General features: G+C 42.3%; 2 protein-coding genes across 7 annotated transcripts in view; one reads left to right on the top strand and one right to left on the bottom strand.

Annotated features, from left to right (window-relative positions):
* The first annotated feature begins 124 nt into the window (after positions 1-124).
* On the top strand, positions 125-5,007 carry aph1b (aph-1B gamma-secretase subunit). 3 transcript variants are annotated; one of them, XM_030764912.1, is made up of 6 exons: positions 125-451; positions 1,215-1,385; positions 1,677-1,750; positions 1,904-2,026; positions 2,138-2,265; positions 2,503-5,007. In XM_030764912.1, exons 1-6 carry the CDS (start codon positions 339-341, stop codon positions 2,668-2,670), a joined length of 777 nt encoding a protein of 258 aa, XP_030620772.1. In that variant the 5' UTR covers positions 125-338; the 3' UTR covers positions 2,671-5,007. The 3 variants fall into 3 exon arrangements, with proteins under 3 accessions (XP_030620772.1, XP_030620774.1, XP_030620773.1); XM_030764914.1 differs by lacking the exon at positions 1,215-1,385; XM_030764913.1 differs by lacking the exon at positions 1,904-2,026.
* Positions 5,008-6,318: 1,311 nt separating this feature from the next.
* The window catches only part of herc1 (HECT and RLD domain containing E3 ubiquitin protein ligase family member 1), a 36,342-nt gene continuing 28,542 nt past the window's right edge, over positions 6,319-14,118 (bottom strand). For all 4 annotated transcript variants that reach the window (XM_030794279.1, XM_030794282.1, XM_030794280.1 and 1 more), the window contains exons 63-78: positions 13,795-13,920; positions 13,461-13,599; positions 13,126-13,307; positions 12,668-12,823; positions 12,344-12,466; positions 12,081-12,183; positions 11,746-11,915; positions 11,277-11,415; positions 10,886-11,055; positions 10,529-10,698; positions 10,013-10,178; positions 9,544-9,620; positions 8,556-8,808; positions 7,893-8,045; positions 7,339-7,644; positions 6,319-7,231 (exon numbers count right to left, since the gene is read on the bottom strand). In XM_030794279.1, coding sequence (XP_030650139.1) covers positions 7,046-7,231; positions 7,339-7,644; positions 7,893-8,045; positions 8,556-8,808; positions 9,544-9,620; positions 10,013-10,178; positions 10,529-10,698; positions 10,886-11,055; positions 11,277-11,415; positions 11,746-11,915; positions 12,081-12,183; positions 12,344-12,466; positions 12,668-12,823; positions 13,126-13,307; positions 13,461-13,599; positions 13,795-13,920 — 2,619 coding nt within the window. In that variant the 3' untranslated portion in view covers positions 6,319-7,045. The remainder of the gene's footprint in view (positions 7,232-7,338; positions 7,645-7,892; positions 8,046-8,555; positions 8,809-9,543; positions 9,621-10,012; positions 10,179-10,528; positions 10,699-10,885; positions 11,056-11,276; positions 11,416-11,745; positions 11,916-12,080; positions 12,184-12,343; positions 12,467-12,667; positions 12,824-13,125; positions 13,308-13,460; positions 13,600-13,794; positions 13,921-14,118) is intronic.

Here is a 14,118-nt window from a genome sequence, read left to right as displayed (position 1 = left end):
ATACGAGCTTCTTCTAACCTTGTTGACCAGGGAGATCTGCGAGATTTCACAGCAATCCATCTTGAAGCACTTGCTCAGTCATGTGACAGGGAACAGGAAGAAATGCAACGCAAGGCGTAGCAAGCGTCGTGATCTAATTCGTGAGGAGATTTAACAGAATTTACCTGGGTGTTTTAATTCTGGTCTATGAAAAGAAGAGGTGTTTACATAAACACGTGTTTTTGCTCGAACGTAGAGGAACTTAGAGAACATTCAGAAAAGAGCTTTGTTTCAAATGCTAATTGCCCGTTCGTAATAGGCGGCAGACTGGTGTATTAGGTTAGCTAACAAAATCAAATATGACGGCCTCGGTGTTTTTCGGATGTACATTCATTGCATTCGGCCCAGCGATTGCACTATTTTTGTTTACAATCGCCCGGGATCCACTCCGAGTGATCTTTCTCATCGCGGGGTATGTAAATACACAAGACTTGATTGTTTCATTGTATACCTTCGCTTGTCAGCGGTTGCGGGATGGCAGCTGGGAACTGGCTCCGGCAACTGGGAAAAAAGTAGGGATCTGGCGGAACTAGGCTACAGAGCTAATGAGCCACAGGTAGCCAAATCTGTTTAGCTAGTTAGTCGGCTCGCTTAGTCGTGTGATGTGTAAGTTGTCGGTTCATTAAAGGATGCTTGTAAATTGCTTGTGAAACAGAGATACATATGAGACGAATAGCAAATAGGAGTCGTTAGCTACGATGAGGCGACTGTAGTGAGCAGCATCGATCACTCGCTTAGCTGGGGCCTGACTCAGTGAAGTGTTAACTAAGTTGCTCTAGCAAGCAACCTGGATGGAATCTATTCATACCGTGCAAACGGTTTATGAATGGTTTATCCCGTGGTCACTTAATCTCTGTCAGTTTTATGCTCGGTTTGAATGAGTTGTGGTCATCCCGTCAGAGTTCAAGAGAGACTGACTGTAACCTTTAAAAACAGTGACATCTGAGAAGCACACAGCAATCTTCAGCAGTAATTTCACGGCATGTACGCACGATTTTCATGAGAATAGTCTACAATGGAGCAGTCGGAACTATGACTTATTTACATCATACTTTTGAAGGCTGGAGTCAGAGCGCGCATCTACTTGAAGTATTTGAGGCACATAAGGTGACATTAAGTGTTTATGTAGTTTCTATTTTGTTTCTGGAGTGTGTAAAACTACTTTTCTTTCATAGGGCATTTTTCTGGCTGGTGTCTCTGCTGCTGTCCTCGCTTGTGTGGTTCGTCACAGTTCAGATGAGTAATAGGGAGAGCGCTGCTCAGCAGAAAGGCCTGCTTATATTCGGAGTGGTCCTGTCAGTGTTGCTGCAAGAGGCTTTCCGTTTCGGCTACTACAAACTACTAAAGTAAGACGACATCATTACTTCTAACAACTGAAGCTAAACAGTTATTGCAGTTATTGTGCCTCAGTCCCTTTACAATACATGCTTTTACATTTGAATATCCAAACTTAGTTTCACATGGGAAACTACTCCACTCTGATACAGTCTGAAATACACAACAAACTAGTCCAAAGCACACTTGCAATTAGTCATTCATCTCTGTCATTCCCTCAGCAGGTTGAATTAAATGTCACTTCAGAGTTTATGGAGTAATGTAATTGTTCCAAACTATGCTGTTTTGTCTCCTTTCCATAGAAAAGCAAATGAAGGTTTACTGGTACTCAGTCAGGAGGAAACAATGCCAATCTCCATAAGACAGCTAGCCTATGGTATGGATACACCACTACAGGAGACAGTCTCTTCGGACTTTACTATGACTTTACTATATTCATGTTTTTTCTGCCATTGCTAGAATAAATATTTTGTGTGTTTGTTTGGAATGTGCATGTATTGAAGAGTTTTGTGTTTTGTTTTTTTTCCAGTGTCTGGTTTGGGGTTTGGATTCATGAGTGGAGCATTTTCAGTAGTCAACATTCTCGCTGATTCTGTGGGTCCAGGGACTGTTGGTATCCATGGTGACTCTCAGCATTATTTCATATCATCAGGTATTTGCTTCTCGCGTAGGACTACATCTCCTAAATCAGAAGTAAGACATTATGGAGCTGTGGATTTGGTGAGGTAACTTTGCTTTGCTGTAACTGTTTTTCTCTCCCCAGCCTTCATGACCCTGGCAATGATCCTGTTACATACCTTTTGGGGTGTTGTCTTCTTTGAGGCGTGTGAGAAGGAGAGGTGGGGGTCGCTTGCCGCTGTTGTCCTGAGTCACCTGCTCGTGTCCTGCCTGGTAAGACTCTCCCCTCAATCATATGAGCTTAGTATAAGCATAGTACCTTAGTTCCACATTGTAGCCATAGTCTTGCCACATTTGTAATAAAGTGTGTGGTATTTTATTATGAAGTTAAATCTGTTCTTTTTTTTTTTTTGTAATTTCTACTTGTTGACATATTGTGTACTTTACATTTTCAATGAAATGAAATCTTTTGTGTGTGTGGTGTTTTTTTTTTTTTTTTTGATGTTTCAGACCTTTGCAAACCCACATTATGAAGGCAGCCTCATCCCCACCTACATCATCCTGTCTCTGATGGCAACGTGGGCATTCTTCTGTGCCGGCGGATCCCTCCGGAATCTCAAACTCTGTCTCACGTGCAAAGACAAAGACTTTCTCTTGGCAAATCACAGGCCCAGATAACCTCTTAGCGCCAATGACGGACTCTCTCCAAAGCTAGAGACAGACGCTCAGAGAGCCAGCTGGCCATTAGGGCTCGAGCCCCTTCACTCTTTTAACAGGATGTCCTTGGATTTAGTCTTTCTATAGTAATGGGCATAGGCTGACGGACACATTGTCTGCAAGTCATTTCTTCTGTTTTCTCTACCCCACCCCCCCCCTCCCTTTCCTTTCCCCCATGTTAAATAACTTCACTCATCCTTCACTTCCACTGCTGAGAGTATTCACTGTATGTCTGACATCACTGGGCCTTTACTCTCACAGTGTGAATGGGTTTGTGAATGCTGCCTATGTTATGGTGTTAATCCATAACTTCTGTAGCTGCACTCTTAGTTTATGTGAACTCCTTGTTTTCACTTATTCCCTCTCCTGCAGACTCCACATCTTGGTTTGGTGTATGTTCTGCTTTGTGTGGACATGTTATAGGCTCTAAGGTTTAGAGCTTGGTGATATGGCCCAAAATCCATATCGCAATAAACTGACCTATTTACCTCTGTAACAATAAATACAATGATAAATAAGGACACACAAACAAGCAAACAGAAAACACACAAACAAGCAAACAGAAAACTCTGGAACTTAAGTGCTAGTGCATCTCCTTTTCTGGTATATAAGCTCTATTTTTTCTCCAATTAAGAGTCGTTTAATTTGCTCTTTTAATTCAACTGGCAACGACTGGCAGTATCACATGGGGGCGGTATTCCCAACAGGTGTACAGTTGTATAATACATAGCTGTGATTGGCTGCTGTAGTTTTGGTTTGAAGCAAAAGGCAGAAATGAATGCTTTGAGGTGAGGTGTTTGTTGTTGTAGTTGTTGTTGTTTTTGCTCTGTCAGTGAAAACATAGTTACAAAGTACATATTTTGTTCTGAGATCAAGGAGCCAAGTGTTGCATAGGAACGTTTTGTAGTACAATTACCGGCAAAAGAAGAGCTTTGTCAGTGAGACACCTATAATGACAGGTTGGATAAATGTTCCTGTGTAGTTTTCAGCTCTGCTTTTAGATGTAAATGTATGCGGTTGATGGGTTTTGTGTCTGATTCTGTGCCTTCAGTCAAGGACGATCAAAACCCCCATTCCACCAGCGGACTTGTTGAGGGGTTGCCAGAAATTTTTGATGATTTTTTTTTTTTTTTTAACATAATAACAGATAAGTATAAATTGCATAACTTCATTTCTCATGACTTTATTTCCCGCCCATGCTGAAATGTTCTGTAAGTGTGTTTTTGGGTGAGGGTTTGTGCAATATGCTGTTCTTAGAACACAGACATGAGCAGTATGTTACAGAGTAAATAGTCATGTGTAGCTGACTACTGGATGCTTTCACTTTTCTGGCTCGCAAAGAGCTGAGCCCTCTTTACGAGGGGCGATAGACGAGCTTAAAGGTAGTGTACTACTACTGATGATGACGATGATGATGATGATCGTGATCATGATGAAGCTCTGATTGTAAAGATCAGTTTAAAAAGGGAGAGTGATGATGTGTGAAATACCCCTGATAAAAATTGTGCTTTTGTAAACATGCCTTCATGTGAAACCCTGCCTGATACTGATAGCCATAATGAATCTAAGATTTCTGCTTCAAACTATGAAAGGCTACATGGAACGATGCCTAGCCATGGCCTTAAACGCTGACTTACTCATGCATGCTCCAGTGTACTGGTGGAACTGGGGCTACTGGTCACTTTCTTTACATTACTTTCCTGCCCATCTCCACTTGTCATTATGACAAATACCTCACAAAATCCTAATATTTTGTTTCCTCTTTGAAGGGCTGCTAGTGGACAGTGTAGCAGTTCTACTGCAGTATCTCTCTCGTCATCTCAGTCGTGTGTCAAAATCCTGCCCCTGTTTAAACCGCTTTAGAACCACTCACTATAAATTCTATCCTCAGTTTTCAAATAAATTGACTTTCAGATTGATTTAAACATCAGTTTTTTCTCTTCTAAGTCTCAGTGTGTTGTAAATAATTTTTGTTGTTATCTCTTCCTCTTTATCTGAAACTTAGAAGTGACATAAACACTTAATGTATACTTTCGATCCTACTTTCTCATGTGTTTTTGATGGTCTCCTCTCAAGTCCCATGTATCAGTTTTTAAAGGATGCAATTTCATATAATCCTCAGGCAGTTTCAGGTATAATATCTTGTCAAATTGCTATAATAGGCTGCTCCTCCCTTCCAGCTGTCCTCATCAGCAATGTCACTGATGTTTCATTCTTCACCCTGTTGTTTTCATCTCACTTTCTCTCGTCTCATGCTCTGTTTTCTATGAAGCAGCCTGGTGGCAATCCTTGATTAAAGATTCCTGCTGTACAATAACTCATTGAAATACAGATTGTTTTAATAATGACATGAATAAATAGAGTGAAGACATCTCATCAGAGTGTCACTGGAGTTGTAACTGTGTTGGGGCTATAGTTTCACTGTAAGCTCATGTTCAGTACACACCCACATTTTGCTTTTAATAACTGGACATATCATTGGTGGTTCAATTACCAAAGCACTCTTTAGTAATTTAAGGTTGCTTATAGTCAGCTATTCGTCCGTACGAACAGGGGTACACAAGTAATACATCAACATTTTAGAAACAAAAGTTTGAAGGCCACACATAGATGCAACTGTGAATTTGCAAAAAGCTAAAAATATTATGCTGATTATGTATTCGAGTTGCTTTGTACTAATATACTGAGGTTCTGTTTTTCTAGTGAGTCCTTTTTTTTTTTACAGTACGCATGATGTATCAGTAAGTCAGTTACCTGTTCCTCATTGTCAGGGGGCAATCGTTACACAGTCTTTGATGAGCAGGGTTTCAGTTGTGCCTAACACCTGATTAATCTTTTTCTTTCTTCCTCGTCCTGACTGGTTAGGCACCATTCAAATAAGTTCTTAAAAACTAAAACACATTACATTAGTAAGAGTCACTGCTTCAACCAACAACTTTGTTGCTCTTAATTTATTTATAAAACTTATCCAGTTTATGCTCTAACTGAATTCTAAAGCTGGGTTGCCTGAGACAAAGTCTCCTCACTCACTTTTTGAGTTAGTAACAAGCAGTAGTTCAGAGTGGAACCTGTGTCTGTAGTGGGAAAAAGGCCAATTTCTCACCTCTTTAAGAAAAACTCAGAGATGTTGTTAGACCTTTTGGTTCTTATACAAGCCTTAAGTAGTTTTAATAATTGTATATAAAGACATATTTTTTCTTCCTTTCAAATTATACCATTCAAAGAAATCTATTCCACACCATCCCACCTTCCATATTTCTTGATGGGGGAGCGCCTGTTTGTAGATTTTTTTGTTTGTTCCCTCATAATTAACCCAAACATTCAAAGTTGAAGCAACTGATCACCTGATCAGTTGCTGGTCACCTTTCTCCCCTTTCTAGACTAGTCTCTACTGTTGACATCAACCAATACACACAGTCTGCTTCACTGTACAGAGTGAAGTGAGAGTGTCAGACAGTTGGGATTTGCAGGCTTAAAATGCAGATCAGCAGAGGAAATGTTTGCCTAAATGCTCAGTGCATACAGAAGAAGAGATCTGTCCATGTATTAGTTTGACCGAGAGAGCTTAAGTTTGCGTGTGATGCTGACAGCAAAAAAGATGATGCAATATGGAAGAAACATACGTTTATAACCAGAGCACACATATTCACAACTCTTCAGAAGCACCTTTAAAAGAAACCTAAATTTTGTCCTTTTTTTCTTCTTAAATTTCTTTCTTTTTTTTTTTTTTTTTTTTTCAATTTTCAGTAATGAGACATAAAGCAGTTCAGTATTAAAGCATTTCCGTGTTTGTCTTAGGAAACTTGGCTTAGGCAGTTCAAAATTAAAACAAAATAAATATGGATGTAAAATAATTTTCTAAAGAAGCATTATACACAATATACAATATTCGTTTCCTTTTTCTGTCATTTGATTATTCTATACATGTTTCCAAATTAGGTAAACATACCTCCATGCACAAACCCCTGAAAATACAATGAAGCAGAAAAAAACAAAGTTGGAGAGGAAAAGTGAAAGAGAGAGAGAGAAAGAAATGTATATAAGAGAAACATCCTATGTCTGCTCCTCTTTGCTCCACTGCCTGATTGCTTTAACTGCTAAAATACAATACGGTAAAATAAAGACACTGAACTGATATGTATTTAAGAGTGTGTGTGAAAACACTGATTGTTTTTTCTTTTTTTAAAAATTAATAAGAGCCTGGTGTTTGTTTGTTTCTTTGTTTGTTTGTTTGTTTGTAAATCCTATACAGATGCACAGCTCCCATCTGCTGAATGGGTGTGTGCGTGTGAGTGTGTTGTGTGTGTGTGTGCGCGTGTGTGTTTGGTGCAAAAGGTCAATAGTCTGTGTCTGAGCCCTCGGCGTTGTCCACGTTGCGAGACAGCATGTAGTTATCCATGTCGATGGAGCGGCAGTTATTGATGGCATATCTGAGCCGCTCGGCCATCACGGCCTGGCTGGAGTAGGGAGGGAGGCGGAGCTGGAAGAAGCACGTCTGAGAGGTGGGTAGACTATCGTATGGCTGCAGAGAGAAAATACACAAATGAATAGAAGTATATGATTAATACAGACGGACAGATGGACACAGACGTGTGTGGGTTTGCGGCCAGCGGCTGTTGAGATTCTTACCCTGTCGACCTTCATGATCTGGAATCGCTGCGAGATGTCGGCCGTGTTGGCGGGCAGGCGCGAGCGTCCCGAGACGAAGCGCATGAAGAGAACTCTCTCTTCGTTGGAGAACTCCTCTAGCGTCTGCCAGAACCACTGGACCAGCTGCTGCTGCTCCTCCACCTCTCGGTATCGCACCACCTTCTTCAGCACGTCCACGCTGATCTCCGGCAGCCCGCACACCATCTGCTCCAGCTGGCGCGCCGTTAACAGGGAGAGGAGAGGAACGGGAACGATCCACGACATGCCCTCACGCACCGCTGCCACCTGAACGTCACACACACGCACACACAATTATATATACATAGAGACCAAATGAAAGGCCTCTCTCCCTCTCTCACAGATCAATGCTGCGTGTATGTCTAAGCTCCCAGATTCACGTGACATATTGTTCCTCTGACACTACCACACAATCGAAGGGAGTGACACATAACCATGCACTGCCACCCACAGGAGAAACATGGAAGGACAGAAGTGCTGATTCAGCTGTGGAGTGAACTGAGTGGAGTTCTGACCTGTCGATCAATCTCATGCAGCCGGTACTCAATGGCTCGCTCCACGTACTCCTTCCTGTTAGAGAAAGTCAGCGGGATACTGTTTCCCCCTGGGATTATGGGCACCATTTTCCCATCAGCACTCTGGCCAACAAAGGAGTCCAGTGGAATCATCTAGAAAAACAAACGAGTAACTGAACAAGTAAATACATAACACTAAACTTAATTATTAAACAATACCAAATATACACATATACTTTACATAGTGAAGACATTTTTTAAATTCACAGTACACTGCACCCTGTTTATTTGAGACCACTGGCTCCAAAATGATACTGTGTTAATTTCAGTGATATAAACTAAATTTAATCTTGATTATGTTTAAGGATCATTCTGAGCAGTTCTATATCCATCACCAAGATAATAAACTAGGTTTAACCTTTCCATTAAGTGCAGCTGTTGGTGAAGACAGGTAGCCATGGAGACAAAGGTTTATTTAATCTCTAACTTCCGATTACAGTTGCAACAGTATTCGACATGAATAGAGTAAAATTCTAATATTTGGAAGTAGAAACATATACCTTTAATGCTGAGACCAGATGAACCATGGGAGTGCTCAGTCAATGTGTGTAGAAGACTGTGTGTGTATATGTGCAGATGTTTGTGTGAACATGCTTGTTTTACCTCGTGGAAGTTTTGCTCAGTGATGCTGCTGTCCTCCAGGTGCAGGATGCTGTTGAGTGTCTGAACATAGAGCAGATCCACCTCCTCCAGGTCTTCCAGTGTTAGGGGGATACAGCACAGCTGCTTCCACACCAGAGGAGCCAAATGCAAATCCAGCGGCTTCTTAGTGCGAATGGCGACGCCCATCAGAATTCCCAGGAACTTAAACTGTGACAAATGCTCCTCCAGGCAAGCTGATGGGTTGAACAGGAACCTAAACATACACAGTTAAACATACACAGTTAAAGAGTTAAATACACACAGTTAAACAAACACAGCTAAAGACTTAAAAACACAGTTAAACATACACAGTTAAAGAGTTAAATATACACAATTAAACAGTTAAACACACACAGTTAAAGACTTAAAAACACACAGTTAAACATACACAGTTAAAGAGTTAAATACACAAAGTTAAGCTGGTAAACATAAACAGTTAAACATAAACCATTAAACCAAATATTTTTTAATGCACTGATTTAAAACAAGTAATTTTGTCTCTTAGATTTTTGTGTAGGCCAGCCTTGAGGGACAGTCTTTCATTTTCCAAACATTTAAATCAAATTTTTTCCTAGACTACTTTACACAGTGGGAACAAAATCAATACACGAGCAGTAAAAGAAATCTCCCTGAGGAGTATTAGCAGTGCAGAATATTAGCAAAAGTACTGAATTATTAAATGACTTAACTTTATATGTAATTATTAAGGAAACAAAATCCATCTGTGGAAGTATTAGGTGACAGAGTCATCTTGGGTGCCTAGTCTATTGTGTGTAGACTTGTGTGCATAGTGACATATTTAAATGGGACGAGCAGAGAGGTATAGGTCTTTATTTCTTTGCATTTCATATTGCCATGGCAATATTTAACATGTTTATTGAACATTACATATTTTCTCCACATGGGGCAGTGTTGGTGTACGGTATATGTGTATGTGTTTGACTCTAACCTGTCTCTGTTGTAGCCCACTTCTGCTGTGGCATTGGGGGATGGAATGAGCAGATCCACCACGCCAGTCTCTAACTCCTACACACACACACACACACACACACACACACACACACACACACACAGGAGACAGGAGACAGGAGACAGGAGATCAGGACTCAATTTTCTCACAGAGGTGAAATAAGGCAACATATATCAAATTTGCAGAATTCGACAACAACTATCTTCTGTGCACTTTTCTTTCTCATTCGATAAATATTGGTGCATTATTAAACTTAGATAACACTGAAACATTCTGCTGAACTGCCAGTGTAACATATGACAATGATACAGCATATTTTTAAAGTGAGTTTCTATGACTACATGTGAACATGAACTACAGAGTAATTGAACATTATCTTGTCTAATAGTGTGTATCTATCTTTGTATATGTTATAGTGGAAAGGTCTGAGTGTGTGTGGATCTCCTACCTGACACATCTCTGTGATGGTGTCATCAAACACACCCCCTGCGTCATCAGCCCCTTCCCCCACCAGTTTGACCTTCCAGGCCCGAGACGGCAGGCGCAGGTCAGAAGCATTTAACTTGACGACCTGACGAGCTATCTGCACAAAGATGGGTTTACACTTCCTCCCCCTGAAAGAGAGAAGGACAGAGACAGAGAGAATCTGTGAGTTGGGATGAGTGAGTATAGTGGGGACGTCAGAGGTTATATAGTCTTCCTCTGGGTATACAGGAGCAGGACTAGTGCCCGATACTCATAAACTGCACAACATTACGGAAAGACCATTGGGTGCAGCACCAAAGGCTTGGCCCCCCCCCTCACTAAACAAGTCAGCTGTAACTCACACACACTCACACTCACAAATACAGCATCCAAAGACCATATGATGGATCTCTAGCTCTTACAGCATTGGTAAAAACTAAGCCCAGTTTGTCTAGATGAATGATTAGTTGTGGTGAAATGAAACATTAAAGGCACTGACCGGGTGGAGATTCTCTTGACCGTGATCTGAGGGCCGTAATTCTTGCCCTGGACCATGGTTTTACCGATGGAGCGCACCATGGGCAAGGTGTAGACCCGTGGGGCTAAGAGGGGGCGCAGCTGTCCCTGCACAATGCCCCACGTGCCCGCGTTGTAACGAGACGTGCAGTTCTGAAACACACATGCATACAGATCTGGATCAGTACAACGCTAAAGCTCTATCACACAGCAATTCCTGTCACTGCATGTGTTACCTGACAGTGGACACACAAATGTATGTAGTTGTTTAAGATGCGAGAAGTGTATGTGTATGTGTATGTCTATGTGCGTGCGTGTGTGTCTATGTGTGTGTTTCTACCTGGTTGTTGGGGCTCAGGTTGAGTAATCTCCAGGAGGAGTACATGAGGTCAGAGAAATGGTAGAGAAGGCGAAGTCTGGCCCTAAGCATCTCCATGCTCACTTCCTTCAGTGCACTGTACTGTGGAGGAACACACACTGGCAAACCCAACTGCAAAGGCACTGATGAGCCTGGGAGAGACAGAGAGTGTGTGTGTGAGAGAGAGAGAGAGAGAGGGAGAGAGAGAGAGAGAGAGAGTGAGAGTGTGAGTGGAACATGTTGAAGGTAGAAGCTGGAATGAAGTTGGGAAACAGAGCTTCCTCAGATCAGACTGTTAGGGTGGTAGAATGGAGGATCTCCGGTGAGTGAGGCCTAGTGCGTCATCACTGTGTTGGGAAGCGTGTGGTGGTACCTGGTGCCCGTGGTGGTAGAGGAGGTGCCGACCAGGCTGCGCTGTGACAGCGTCCAGCTGAGATCTGCTGGATGTTTTTGCCTTGCAGTGCAGTTAGCAAAGTTGGCTCTCTCACGTGGTTAGTGTGGCCCAGACCCAGCTACAACACACACACACATTTTTAGCTACACTAACAGCCATATTTTTTATTTACTTACATAAATGATCTTGAGAACAAAAAACACATGTTTGTAAAACTGAGTAAGAGATTTCTGAGTAGCACCACTGATTTTGTTGAAAAAAATGAAACTAACATCTCAGGTCCTTTAAAACAAATATGTGAGCATATTCGTTATGCAACAAAAAAGCCACTCTTAAGCCAAAAGGCATGTCTAAATACAAATGCTTTTTGATTGGTTGAGCTGGTTTCTGCATTTGATAACACAGAATCAATGTTAAGTTGTTCTCACACACACACACACACACACACCTGTCCCTCTGAATTGCTGCCCCAGGCATAGACATCTCCAGTGGAGGAGAGAGCGAGTGTGTGTTCTGCTCCCACAGCCACATCCTCTATGAACACACCTGCCAGAGCAGGCACCTGCTGGGGGCGGTTATGATTCCGCGCACGGCCCTCCGGCAAGCCAATCAGACGATCTGCATTATGACATCATAATTAAGCAAATAAATCAACGATCATACAGATCAGTGACCAGTACTGAGAGGCTAAAGCTACTACACTGAACAGTATGGCCAGTGCGACCAACATGTTGCAACGCTGTAAACTTCATGCTAGTGTAAACAGCTGAGTTTGCGTCATACCTTGTCCAAATGTGTACACATTTCCATCTTTGCTCAGAGCGACGGAGAACTGAGTTCCACACGCCACCTTCTTAATCCCAATTCCACAGAGAACATCCACTTTCTGCGTAACACACAGACACACACATATATTCATTGTCACTGGAGGCGAGGGTTTTAAAATAACACTGGGTGAATGGGAGGTGTGGCTCAGGTCTGCGTGCAGAACTGATTATGCGTGTGTCTTATTTCACTAAACTTGACTGGTGGGATAAATGCCATACCTGAGGTGAAGACTTTGCTGTTGAATTTCCTAGGCCAAGTTTCCCATAATCTCCATCTCCAAATGCCCACACCACCATTCCATCAGCTGAGACTGCCAAAGTGTGGTTCAGTCCACAAGCCACCTGAAGGCAGGCATGAACAAATGTTAGGATAATCGTGAATGCAAACTACTTATGAGTCTGTGTGTGTGTGTGTGTGCGCGCTTACATACTGAGAAAAAGTGAAACTCACATTGCCGCTCCATAAAACAGTTCATTATGCCAAAGCCTATACCCATAGATGAAGGTTTCATTCATAGGGTCTTGATGAGGCCTGTGATTTACCTGGCCAACCTGATGCCCCTCTAGTGCAGTAACTCTCTCAGGCAGTTTCTTATTGGATGTGTTTCCTAGGCCCAGTCTCCCGTAATCTCCATTACCGAAGGAGAAGAGTTTACCGTCAGCCGTCACAACTGCTGAGTGCTTAAAGCCACACGACATCTGACAAAGAGAAAATACATTCAGAAACAGCATCATATGCAGTCATTAAATGTCACATACACAGCTGCACAAATCTTAGCACAGTCATATCTCAGTCTTTGTGTAAGACCACATGAGAATGAACATGTGCAGATCTGAGATATGAGTGTGAATGTAAATGGGGATGAATACGTGTCTGTCTGAGGGATAAGTGTGAATGTAAATGGGGATGAATACGTGTCTGTCTGAGGGATAAGTGTGAATGTAAATTGGGGTGAATATGTGCATGTCTGAGTGTGGATGTAAATGACAGCAGGTCTCACCTGCACCACCTCCTCTCCCTGCAGAGCCTCTATCTGCCGTGGCCTGCGTTGTCTGTCACTGTTGCCATGACCCAGTTTGCCGTAATCTCCATCTCCCCAGCTGAAGACCTCTCCACTCTCTGTCAGAGCCATTGAATGGCCATCAGAACCACAGGAGGTCACCAGCTGAGTCACTACAAATCCTGGAAAGACACACACACACACACGTATGCACATATAAACAGAGAAGAAATGAGCCCTAGGAGGAATCTGTCTTATGACTCACAGTAAGGAAAACACATGAATGTGACGTGTAAATGAGCTTCACACAGGTAACGAGTGAGTGTTTAGTTTACCCTGAAGAGCTGAGATGACAGTGAGAACATGCAGGTCGTCTGAGTTTCCCTGTCCCAGTCGGCCATAGCTGCCCTCTCCACAGGCAGACACAGTCCCATTGGCCTGGATCACAAATGTACAGTTCTGCCCACACACAACCTACAAACAGAGAGACAGCAAATATACAACACATTCCTACTACGCAACAGTGTGATTTCAGAGGAATATAGCAAGCACTTTACAAAGTTACAGATTATTAAAGTAACCTAACAAATGCATGAGCAGACACACACACACACACACACACACACACACACACACACACACACACACACACAGAACAAGGGTTTCAACCTGCTGGGCTTGAGAGAAGGAAGCAGCGACTGTTGGCACTAGAATATTCCGCCCAGCCTCAGCCAGCTGACCGTGTCGACCAGCACCCCACAGATACACGTCACACTTTCCCCCAAGGTGCCAGTCCTGAGGAAAAAGACGACAGCACACAAACTAACGATACGGCTTTCCAAAACCTCATAGGACATGACTTTTAATGTAATAACCTTGACCAAAACAAACAAAACCAGCACACACGAGTGATAAATGCTTCATTAAGGCTTACTGAAGCTGTTCACAATGTTTATTACTAGTTTAAGTGTATGTGCAGTACTGTCAGTTCTT

This window comes from Chanos chanos, chromosome 2 (genome assembly GCF_902362185.1).
Source record: "Chanos chanos chromosome 2, fChaCha1.1, whole genome shotgun sequence".
Classification (NCBI taxonomy): domain Eukaryota; kingdom Metazoa; phylum Chordata; class Actinopteri; order Gonorynchiformes; family Chanidae; genus Chanos; species Chanos chanos.
The sequence above is the reverse complement of the archived record's forward strand: the minus strand, read 5'-3'. Positions and strand labels throughout refer to the sequence as shown.